Raw genomic sequence first — 12,500 nt, 5'->3', positions numbered from 1 at the left:
CATTTTCCAACATTATTTTCCATTAAATGTCCTAATATTAAGAAAAAATACTGACCATATCAAGACAAGATGTCACTGCATGTTTATATATGAATTTGATTCCTGACCATGAAACAGAAAATAAGACTGCATCAAAGTTCACAAAACTTATTTAAGTAACATACACAGGGATAAACATTAATTATTATTCTCTCTTTGCAAAGTCACATATAACTTTTTTTAAATCTAATATAAATCTATTTCCAATAATAGCCCTATAATGACTTATGAAGCAATTCTTCATAAAGAATATGATGCTATTTTGTGAACAAAATTATTCACATTAAATGCATGTTTAGGGTAATGGTGATTAGTATCACTGCCTACACAACACATTCCTTTATTAATGATATTCAAAATGCACTATTCCATTTTATCAACAATCAAACTGTCATGGTATAAAACCTCCTAATACAGAATGAAAGAAAATTCTAATCATTGCATAATAACCAAAATCATAATAAGGGAACCATCATACTGTTGCCTTATAGCCTTATAGAATTCATGATTATTGATGGTACATCTTATTATTGTGGATCCTTTGATACTAGCTTTTTGGGTTTTGCTATCTGTGGGTACCAGCCCTTGTCTAATAATTATTTGTAACCCACTGATGCTCAGATGAAAAGTACAGACACACCCAACCCACTTTGTTTTTAGCTTATTAATTTAGTTTAAATTTAGATGGTTCCAGAAGTGACAATGAGTCACTTACCAGTTACTCCTAGTCTCACATGTTTGCCTCTTCCATGATTTTCAAAAGCATGTTTTTTTTACTGCTATTAGTATTGTTATCAATATCATAAAAATTGTGAAGAACAATAATAACAACAGTAATAAAAAAAAAAAAAAAAAATCACAAAGTAGTCTTACCAATTGACTCCCTGTTAACTAAGCACTTGTGGAGGTATCTATTTGCAAACATAATTTACAAAACAAAGCCACAGTGGATAGTGCATATAACAGGCACTAATGGGTTAAGGTATATTTCTTGTACAAAAAAATCCCACAAAATGGCTGAAGTGGGTACCAAGATGAAATCAGATTTGACGGTTACATATACAGAAAGATTTTACTGATTTCATTTTTCATACTGTGAGCATGAACCCATAAAAACACAAAGAAAATCTGTAAGACATAACCTTATGACATTTTTTGGAAATTTATCCCCACCTTAAGGGACACCAGTAAGTTAGCAACTGCTTAAATCTACAAATATTCAAAATGAGTCCCAACCCAGTCATGACTATCCGAACCTAATTCTGCATGATGGTCCCCTTAAATACAAAATATTTTCAATGTGAACTCTAAGGCCAGTCCATACATATAAGTTCTCAACCAGGAAACTACATTTTTATGAATATATAAATTTGATTCAATTCATGTAAGAAGGAGCTCTAATGACAAGCAGCTTCAGTATAACGACAAGAGTTATAAAGATTACAATATCAAAAAGAAAAGAGCAAAGCTTATAAATGAAAACTCCACTACATTTACTGCAGTAATTCCATACCTATAAAAGATATTTTACTTTTCTGCATCCATCTTTAATATAATAATATATGAAATCAGATACTAAAAAGAGAGAGAAAAAATCCTCTATAAGGCTATGAGGCTCATCTGATAAACATAACCATAACAAACTATAATCCAAGATTCCTAACTTTCTTATATTTGTTTCATAGCAATTTGTAATTTCATTTGTTTGACACCATGATAATCAAACAGTCAAATATCTGTAAAACAGAGGCCAAAATGTATCAGTAATTCATTTGTGACAAATTATCCTGGACATATAACAACAGATAGCAAAACAATTTAGAAAAGAGAGCTGCAGTCAATGGAGATAAGTAATGCATGTGTACAGTGGTTTAAACTAAACTTTAAATATGCAGCAGATTTGTAAAAAACAACCATATATTTATTTAAGACAAGTATATACTGTACTATAAAATCACAAAACAGAACATTAATCCTAAGCAGAGAGAAAACTATCACATTTTGTGCAATATACAGTGAAACTGTGTTGAGCTTCTGTTGTTTTTTAGGAAAGTTTTGATAATTCTGGAAGAAAAATTACACATAAACAATATTTGGTTACAAAATCACAGTACAAGGCAGTTTCTCCCCATTTTGATTTCACATGGGGACTTACCCAAAGAGAGCTGTCTTCAAATAAAAGCTAAAAGTATCACAGAACATGAATGAGATTGGCAAATAATTTATGTATCCCTTTGTAAAGGGATATAGAAATATATTTTCATCAAAGTCAATGCCTCATCAAAGATAAACTTAGTACTAGCAGAATGACTGAACAAACACAGCCTGTCAAAGCCAAAGTTTCTAAATGAATATCATCACATGATAACATTTCACTATGAATATCTGGAACAAGATTTTCCATTTTCACAAAATTCAGAATTTGTACAGACCACTGTGAAAAGTACAATGAAACCAAATTTACTTGACTGAATCTGCAGAGGGCTGACAAGTATTCAGCTGCTTGAGTAACCAAATATCTGGTCATGATGTGTACTGAAAGGTTGGCTGCCAACACAATGCCTTTCAACCTGGGGAAGCAGTTGATGGAAGCTGACAGGATCATGACCTGAGCTATACTCACCATCCCACAAAGAGGAATCATAAGAATGATTAGATGTTGGCTTAAACCTTCAAAGATAATCAGCTGAAAGAAAAGAAAAAAATCTGAAATCATAATGCTGACTCTGGTTTGTGAATGTTGTAAATGTGTAATTTCTTTAGGCATAGACTATATACATTTTGTGATTCCAACTCATATATAAAACAGAAAAAAATCAACCATTTCTTATTTTTAATAAGTAAATGGATACATAATGAAAATTAATGTCAAGCTGTACAAGTCCTCTGGATGCAAATAAACAATGATGTAGATGCTTTGCTTAAAATGTTGTTATTTATGCTTTGCTTATAATGTTGTTATTACAAATGAAGTTGGATCCATACAAGCTTAATAGTTTGATTTTTTCTTCATTCAAAATTCAATATTCTCTATTTTCTACTCCCTATTCCCAATGTCCAATAAAGATGATCTACACTCAACTTCCTGGCCACTCAAGACTATGGCAAGATTGTATAAATACCTAAGATTCAGAATTATCAAAAAAAGCTATACTGGAAATATTTGGATATTCCGTCCTTCATGTCTAGTACCATTCTGAATATGAAATATTTGAAAGTTATGGAATTTCACTATCTATAAAAAACATTGCAATTCATTTTTTTAATTAGATTATTTTGTTGAGACTGAGTATCCAGAGCCCTTGTCATATAATAGTGCAATCTGGAATGTAAGTCCATCCCTAATGGATGGACTTGCTAGGATTTCTCTTTGCAGTAACCCCTTCAAATTTTATACTTCCAACTATATGATAAGCATTTAATCAACTTCCATAATTATCAAACTGCCACATACCAATGCTGGATAGATCAGTGTAAGGACGGCAGCCACAATGATAGTGACAGTTGCTGGGGAGGTGAAGAACAAAAGCACAGGAGTCACCACAGCTTGTATACATAGGAGTCCCACTGTTACTATCATGGACAAGCTGACTCCCTCAATAAAACTGCCATCTTGAATCATTCCTTTAAAAAACACATTTTTTAAAACACGGTCTTCTGTCTTTTGTCACAGCAGAAATATTCTATTCTATTCTACCACCACAGATCAGTATAAAAGCTTTAATTAATTTTAGCACCTCTACTCACAGTAATATGAATATTTGACAAACTACATACTTCCTCTTCTACAGCAACTACTTGATCCTTATTTTCCACACAAGTTTTATGCACTTCACATGACAGTTCATGAACATGACATGAACACCTGATCCACTACTAAAATCAATGGCCAACATCAATACAACAAAAAATCTACATGATTTGTTACTATTCAGAAATAAAGAAGTAGTATTTTAAATAATAAATAAATAATCAATAATATTTTCTATGATTAGTTACACATCACGATCTTCTAAATACACAATTTATAAATATATTTTTGATGATAAGCTACTCGATACCTTCATTTTCTCCTTACATTATTATTATTATTCAATTCTATAACAAAAACTCTTTATAACTAAAAAACTAATGCATCACTTTTTAAAAATTAAGTTTCAGACCAGGAAAGTGATGAAAAATCACTAATTATTAAAATATATAAATAAAAAGATAGACTTTAGGGTCCCCTTCCTATACATAATAATGAGAACTTTATAAAAGTATACACACTCAAATTTCTATATGTAATAATCTGGAACAATGAACATGAATATTCATACCATATTTTTATTGTTTTACTGCATTGGCAATGTCACCTTTCTTTTAAGATTACAAATGTTTCTGAGGCTATGCTTGCAGCAAAGGTGTTTCTAAAGCAACAATATCTGCTCCTTACTTTTTTTATTCTTACTTGATGGTTATCTCAAAGGTTGCTTTTTAATTTATACATTTGTTTACAAGCTTTTGTCAAAAATTAGAAACAAAGGAAATAGTGAAAAGCCAAGTCTTCCTGCTCAATCCATAATAATTGACTGATGAAGTAAGGACTGACCTCATTTTATTCAGAAAGACAATGGTAGGGATGTGATTTTGCCTGGGGTTTTTATATTGATTCGAATCAATGCCACAGCTCTCCGAAACTGTGTAGTTTTATATAAATTTTTTTTTTTTTTTTTTAATGGAAGACATCTAGACCATTACTATTTTTAATGTAATAAGACTAGTCAAATCATTTTAAGGTGGATAGGGGACCATTGGATAAAGGACCAACTCACATATACAAAAATAATGATCTAGAATTACACAGCTCACCTTGAAAGAGAGGAAGCATAATGGCTAGTGGAATAGTCAGGAAAACTTTCATTAATAAAAATCCAAGAAAACAAAGCCATCCAATGTCAGTTCTGGATGAAGGTCTTTGGTCTGAGGAAAGAAAATTGAATAAAAACTTATAATTATGTCAAACTACTGAATCTAATATATATTTTGAAATACTAACAAAGTCTAACAAATATTCTGATGAATATATCTAATATAGAAAATGGGTAAAAAAATGTATTTCCAAATTAGTCATTGTATATCATTCAGCATTAACTTATAATACCTACTGCCTGAAAAAAAAACTGTTGAATATTATGTAATATCATGTCAACATGAGAAAATAATATATAATTAATTTTCTTTACTATTTGGACCTTTCCTCGCTGATTACCATAAGCCATGCAATAATCTGAACACAACACATGATAAATCATTGATGCTGCAAGAGTCTTACATACATGCCCTTTGCACTGTGATCTTGTCTTTTAAATTTAGTTTGGGTCCACATATATTTTTTATCATTATCATTATCATACTCATAATCATAACTACTACTGCTATCATGATTATGATCATCATTATCATTATCATAACCATTATCATTATCATTACTATTATAATCTTTATCATCATTATCATCATCAATACTATTATAATCTTTATTATCATTATCATTATCAATATTATCATAATTATATAAAATATTATTACTGACATGATGATGATGGTTATAATGATTATTGTCATCATTAGGATTTACATATAATAACTGCAGCAGTAATATTAACAATAATAGTAATAGTAATAGTAATAGTAATAATAATAATAATAATATGATAATAATAATAATAATAATAATAATAATAATAATAATAATAATAATAATAATAATAATAATAATAATAATAATAACAATAAAAATAATATCATTATTATTAATAATAATAACATCAATGATAATAATAATGACAATAGTAAAAACAACTACAACAATAATGGTAAAAACAGTAGTAGAAAAAAATGCTGAAAATTCAAGGAAGGTTATGTAAGTCTGCTAATTGACTTTTCAGTGACTAAGGTTTTGTGGAGTCATCCATGTGTACACAAAATTTACAAAACAAAACTACAGTGAACACCACATGTACCCAGCACCAACGGTTTGATAATAGTAATAATCACTTTTAAACACAAAACAGATACAACAATGATAACATTATCTTTTGGTTCTTGTTTTTTGCAAAACTCCACTCAATCTGCTATATCTATAAAAGGACAAAACCACTTGTAGACTTAACACATTATTTATCAAGATAAAAATACATTTAAACAGAACTCCCTACAACTATCAGTCCATGATTGTGAAAACAAGGATAAGTAAGTATTTTACATGTATCATTACATCACAGTTCAATAATAGTCTTGATTATGAAATATTATACATATTAATACTGATCAAATCAATTAACCCAATGCCAACGGAAAATTGTTTTATTCACTTTCTTATCGTTTTGTTAAATGTTTTTACACATAGATGGCTCTGCCAGTGCTTACCCACAAAGGAGTCAACTAGTAGATCTTGCGACCTCACCTTTCCTTGAAATAGCGGGAAAATGTTTTTTTTTTTTACTAATGATGTCAATATCGACCCTGTTATTTTTGTTACAAACATTATAATTACTATATCGTTATTGACATTACTAACAGCAGTATTGGATACTAAAAAATATTATCGAAAATCAAGGAAAAGGGTAAACAAGTGAGACAGGTAGTTCTCCTAACTGACTCATATCTTTACGTTAAAACATTTACTAAATTAAACACACAGTGAGCATAGCAAGTACACACATGCCATCCCCGGCGGCAATGGCTTAAAATGAAATTAATTAAATGGCAAATTCAAAGAAATGCATAACTCTTACAAGGAAAAATAGATGTTTATATATAAATAATAATATAGCTTTCTTTCAGAAATATTCCACAACATAAAAAAGATATGACACTTTGCAAGGAAATATCTTACCAAGGAGTGTAAAGACTAAGTAACTTTCCCTACTTCAAATAATATAACATTTCTTAATTCCCAGTTTCTCATCAGAACTTTTTCAAAATTCAAATGCAGCATGTTTTATTTGTTTTTTTTTCCATCAAGGCCAAATAAGATTACTTTTCATAGGTAGTATCAACAAAATGGACTACTTTACATATACAAAAATGTAATTCTTAATGGAAATAAAGGTAATAATTGAGGGATACATAGTGCATTTGAGTTTTTTAGGACAAAACCCATTGGTGCCACAGGTACATATTTTTCTTTTTAGTGTTTAACAAAGACAGAAAGGTAAATTGAAATGTGTTGCAGTTCAGACAGATATACTTGTTTGCACACAGGCCACAAGGCAAAGCAAACTACTTCCAACTCTTGCCCTGTCTGCCACACAATGCTTTGTGAAATGTTTTGTCAGGTCAACTGTTCACTTGATTTTGTTGTGCAATGCACAATGTGTTTTGCTCGAGTGAACACAAACACATTTTGTGAATGGCTGGCTCTTTTGGTGCATTTTCGTCAAACATTTTTTTGGGGGGAAAAAAATTGATGCAGCAGCAATTTTCATATGTGGGCACTGATAAAAAACCTGAATTGTTTTTAATAGGCCTTTATCTGTTTTTATTTTTTCCTTTTTTTCTTTCTTTTTTTTATTCTTTAATTTAATTTCATTTAATTCAATATGCTTCACATTCTACACTAAAGTACCCTAGCAATTTCTTATTTTTGTCTCTCACATGAAAAGAGCTATAATTTCCCTTCCAAAGTCACCAAATGGTCACTAGCTTTAGGTTTGTATAAATATTAACATGACATCATTGTATTCTCCAGGATACAGAAAAGAATAAGCTTAACAAAAAAATAGCTGTTTAGTTGAGTACTTACAGATACAAGCTCTGAGTCTACACCCTGCTGATATACTCAGGAGGCTGGCAAGGGAAACTACCATGTAGTTAAGGGTGGCCCTGATAAAGAGGTGAAAATGTTATAAAAGCTATCATTATAACTAAGAGAGGATAAAGGGTGTTATCAAGATGCAAAAAAATAGTCGAAGTTGTAACCATATAGAAACGCAACCCTGCTATAAGGTATGGAATGGAGCATTCAGTGTCATAGCATTGTTACTAGCAAGAGAAGGTATTCAGTGGCAGAGTAATATAATCTTATGCAATACCACAGATGGAGATAAAGTTATTGGTATATGACAAAAGAACCAATCATGGAATATAAGCCTTCCCACATATAAGTTAGAGAGAAATACAGGCAAGCAGGGAGAGGAGGAGCAGATTCCTGGTATCCAGTTGAGGAAGGAAAACACTGAATATACTAATCTCTCTGTCTGCTTTTACTCATGGTACCTTTTTCCTTATTTTGGGGGGAATAAAATAAATTCTGTTTTCAATTTTTCTTATCTCTTATCTTATGTCTTGGACCATAAGAGGGCAATTATACATTCAATATTAATCTAATGTCAGCATTTCAGTGACTTGCTTATTGTTTTCACCATACAATACTTGAAAAAAAGTATATATTCATATCTGACTTTGGTTAAGGGGAGTCCTAAACACCTCAGCACAGTAATTTTTTTCCTCAAATATCACTTACCCTAGATACTCAGTGGAAATGACTATGATTTGGGGACATACAGAACTGGCTAAACCATAAACCAGTCCAACCCGTGCCAGCATGCTCTCCAGACCAAAATCCTGTCTGTAAGATGCTGCTATCACCTGAGATCCTGTAAGCATTTGAGTAAGAACAAGAGTAACAATCATTTTTAAACTATAAAACTTTCTGTGAAATCAAATGACACTTCATTTCAGCAAAATACCATTATTGTGAGAAAATAAACCTCTTTAACAGCATAACATTTCATGCTACACTGCAAATATGTGATCTTACCTAAATATCCTGAGTTTAAAAATGGCAAGTATGACATCAAGATATGGCTTAGATTCAAACAGTTTAGCAGGCATACTCCTAGAGCAGTTAAATGAGTTGAAAGTAGAGCTACCGTAGGTGACATCAGGTCAGACATAATCCCAATGGTAAGGTAGACCATTATTTGCAACAGTAATGGATTCTTGTTAGTTAATATACTTTCTTCCTTTAGAGCTGACTGAAAATATAAAAAATCAAATTAAAAATGTTTACAGGGGATGTCTCATGCACCACTGTTAGCTCAATTTTGTTTTTTCTTAGCTGTTTCATAAGTCAAATGTCTAGAAGAATTCAGAACATGAAGTCTTATGATCCTATAATTACTAGTATTTTTGACATCAGAAGGGTAGATGTCAATTTCTTTTTTACTTACTCTCAGATATACTTTTGTAGATACGGTGGATGCTGTGATTAAAAATGTACTAAGATGAATTAATACTTCCAATCCATAATGACTGAAGAGAAAATCATCTGCCATCTTTGTGTCACAGCCGCTATCAGTCTCTGAGCCATCAACTGAGCGACTAACAGACTGTCTGACAATATAGCCATTTGTCACTGCTCCAGTTCGAACAACTGGCATTGCTGATCTGATTCGCTCTGGAGATATGCTGTTAATCCACGTAAGAGTAGCATCACTAACTTCCCCCTTTGTTATGGTGCTATGCTCCTCTTCCACAACATTCAAAATTGATGACTTTTTCTTGGCCAAAGTTCTTGTTGATTCACAGCTCATTATAGAGATACTGCTAGATACAGACCACTTTGAGCTGTTTGAAGAGATAGCAGAATCATGTGATCCTTCTCTGGTGAATCCTGTGCTCACTTCACTTTTCTGTGGTAAAGATCTGTCACATGCTTCAGAATCTACAGGAAGAATCTCAATTTCCTGGTTCTCCTTCAGAGACTGACTTCTTGTTCTTCTTCCTGCTCCCAAAAAGGTACTTTCAAATAAATTTATATTTCCATATATACCAAAAATTGTCACTATCTATTATGACACTAAACCAAAGTTGCAATAACCCTCATGACTTACCTGGTTTATCTAATACTTTAGTTGTTGTTGACACTGTTCCTCCTACTACTGCTTTCCTCCTGCCCCTCCTCATCTTTACATATTCTGTGACATAAATACCACCTTCAAAACAAAAAAAAAAATTGACAAAAATCCATACAAAATTATATTTCTGACAACATAAGAGAACATATTATCCTATAAAATCTATCTAAATATTGTAGAAACCTTGAAGGCGTTAATAATATATTCAAAGTCCAAAGGAAAAAAGCAATATCTGGAAAGATATGCAGGTAGATCATCTGACTGAGGACCAACTACAAATCCTCCCATTAATCTTTGTTCTGCTATTGCAAATTTTCATGTGTAATCAATCAGGTGTAATAGCAGAGGGTTAGGTATATATGGCAGTTTGTTGGCCTTTGCCCAGAGGAACAGAAACCAAAGCACTCCTTGTCACTACAGGATTATCAGTCATCTTAATATACAGAGCAATCTATATGACAATAAGTGTCATTTCAACTTGTTTTATAGGCAGAAAAAAAAAAACATGTCTATCTTCTTAGTACTTCTAATATATATCTGGGATACTGTATATAATCTTATAAAGATTGAGAAAACTCCATCATGAACATGGCCATGAAGAACACCTATTAAAGTATTAGATAAGATAAATAATTATCATAGTACACAATCGATAATCTTTTAGTTTCACTCAGCCATCTAACAGTGCAATTATCATTCCTACCACTGTGTAATACACATGAATCTGTTTTCGCTTGCAAATGATATAAATGAAAATATTGTTTACAAAGTGACCCCTCTCAAAGACCCTATTACTCCAGCAACTTCTGGGGATCCAAAAACTTTCCTAACTTGGGTACTTCACCCTTCCATCCTATTGGCGACTTTATACTGGATCCACACCCAATCGCCATGGTCTTACTAATCCGCACAGCATTTGCCATGATGTATCTTCTTGTTTTCTGATATTACTCTTAGCCTGAATTGATTATTTCATGTATCACATAATGTAGTTTTTTCTTTTTTTATGATAGTGTCATTAGATTTTCCTGTAAATGTACACCAGCATATTATGTGTTGCACAACCTTCTTATTATCCATTTGTGAAGGAAATATCATAAATGAGGTGTCTTATTTATTATTGATCTATCCATATCAGGCAATATTCACGTAGTACCATATGGTTTTGTGAAACTGAAACTATGCCTACAAACCTATTCATTGTTATGGCATCCCTGCTCCATGTTAGGGACTGAGGCCTCACCACTACTTGTGCTGTCCTTTCTTTGATCACTATAATATCTATTCTTACCAACAGATGAAGAAATCTTTCAGTCTGATTATACAGTAATTTCTTTAGCTACATGTGAAGGGATCTCTTAACTAGCAACCATTCCAGTCCAGTACCAAACACTGCTAATTATTGGAAAATTGAAACATAAGCTTAGCACTTTCTAAAATTGGTAAATGTGTATATAGGACCTCAAACAATGGACAAAACTAATGGCCATAAACAATAAACAACATTAAACATAAAACATAATCTGCAGAAAGTATAAAAAAAGGTGGTTAACCTTTATGTTATAGATGCACTAAGTTTGGGCAAATTGAATAAGATATTCTTGTAGAGGACAAAAAGTTAAATTCCTCGGAAAAAGAAATAATTTATATACACAAAAAATAACGCCACAAATAAAGGAAAAAGACTGCAGAAAGTGCCACTCTCAGCCTAAGTACACTCACACTTGGTGCTCCCGATTTTCCACTATATCTTGCTGTGCATAATGAGGTGAAGACAATGTTTTCCACGGGGTTTGGGGGACAGAGCTCCCCATCAACCCTCACCTCACACCCAGTCATGGCAACTTTGATTGATGAAAAAATTTTGTGACATTGAGTTAATGACTTAGTCTCTGGTGAGTGTGTCCATACTGTATAGAACTACCAAAACGGCCATAACTACTATCAAATTTCTGCAATATTTGTTACCGAGAGCGACACACCCTCCAGAAACAAAGTCCCAAAACCAGAGTGTCACGCGAGCCCAAAAATCCAAACCTAAACTTTCCTATTTTCTTTTTATTTCCTAGACAGAGGGGCAGGTCCCCTGTACCCCCCACTTTATTAGCACTTCATGCCAACTAATAAAAAACAGACATTAAGAACTCTGTCTGTAATGGTATTATGGACTTTGTCTCTGAGCAGTGATATGCTGTGGATTTTTCTTCACTTCACAGAAAATATGAGGCTGCTGCAATTTAGCTGTGTTGTTTATGACTATATTGCTTATGCTCTATAAGATGGCGGTGTCCCTTTCCCTCTATCTCTCTGCGTCACTCTCAGTAACTTGTACTAAATTCTGCAAATCTATGCTTAAAAGATTAAATCTAGCAATGTCATGGCCTTTGGATTTAATGCTCCAGCAAATACAAACAACCTTCTACCATTATCTATTCTGGTAAGATAGAGCTTGCTAACCATCATGCAATTTGTCCAGAAATAACATCTTGTCAATACTCAAGCCTATGGCAAAGACCAACAAAACCTAACATAAGTTATTATTTATTCTACAAG

The 12,500-nt window shown here is 32.3% G+C and overlaps 1 protein-coding gene across 5 annotated transcripts in view; it reads right to left on the bottom strand.

Annotated features, from left to right (window-relative positions):
* LOC113806224 (uncharacterized) overlaps nt 1–12,500 on the bottom strand; it is a 14,659-nt gene that overhangs the window by 688 nt on the left and 1,471 nt on the right. For 3 of the 5 annotated variants that reach the window (XM_027357350.2, XM_070140750.1, XM_027357347.2), the window contains 8 exons: nt 9,924–10,007; nt 9,261–9,814; nt 8,849–9,065; nt 8,552–8,684; nt 7,832–7,911; nt 4,894–5,004; nt 3,494–3,663; nt 1–2,725 (listed from right to left, as the gene is read on the bottom strand). The exon at nt 1–2,725 is cut by the window's left edge and continues 688 nt beyond it. In XM_027357350.2, coding sequence (XP_027213151.1) covers nt 2,309–2,725; nt 3,494–3,663; nt 4,894–5,004; nt 7,832–7,911; nt 8,552–8,684; nt 8,849–9,065; nt 9,261–9,814; nt 9,924–9,996 — 1,755 coding nt within the window. In that variant the 5' untranslated portion in view covers nt 9,997–10,007 and the 3' untranslated portion in view covers nt 1–2,308. Of the gene's footprint in view, nt 2,726–3,493; nt 3,664–4,893; nt 5,005–7,831; nt 7,912–8,551; nt 8,685–8,848; nt 9,066–9,260; nt 9,815–9,923; nt 10,026–12,500 lie in introns of all 5 variants that reach the window. The other 2 variants (XM_070140751.1, XM_027357348.2) reach the window with 1 other exon arrangement.

Source organism: Penaeus vannamei, chromosome 27 (assembly GCF_042767895.1).
Source record: "Penaeus vannamei isolate JL-2024 chromosome 27, ASM4276789v1, whole genome shotgun sequence".
NCBI lineage: Eukaryota > Metazoa > Arthropoda > Malacostraca > Decapoda > Penaeidae > Penaeus > Penaeus vannamei.
Note: the sequence above shows the minus strand (reverse complement) of the source record. Positions and strands in the feature narration are given on the sequence as shown.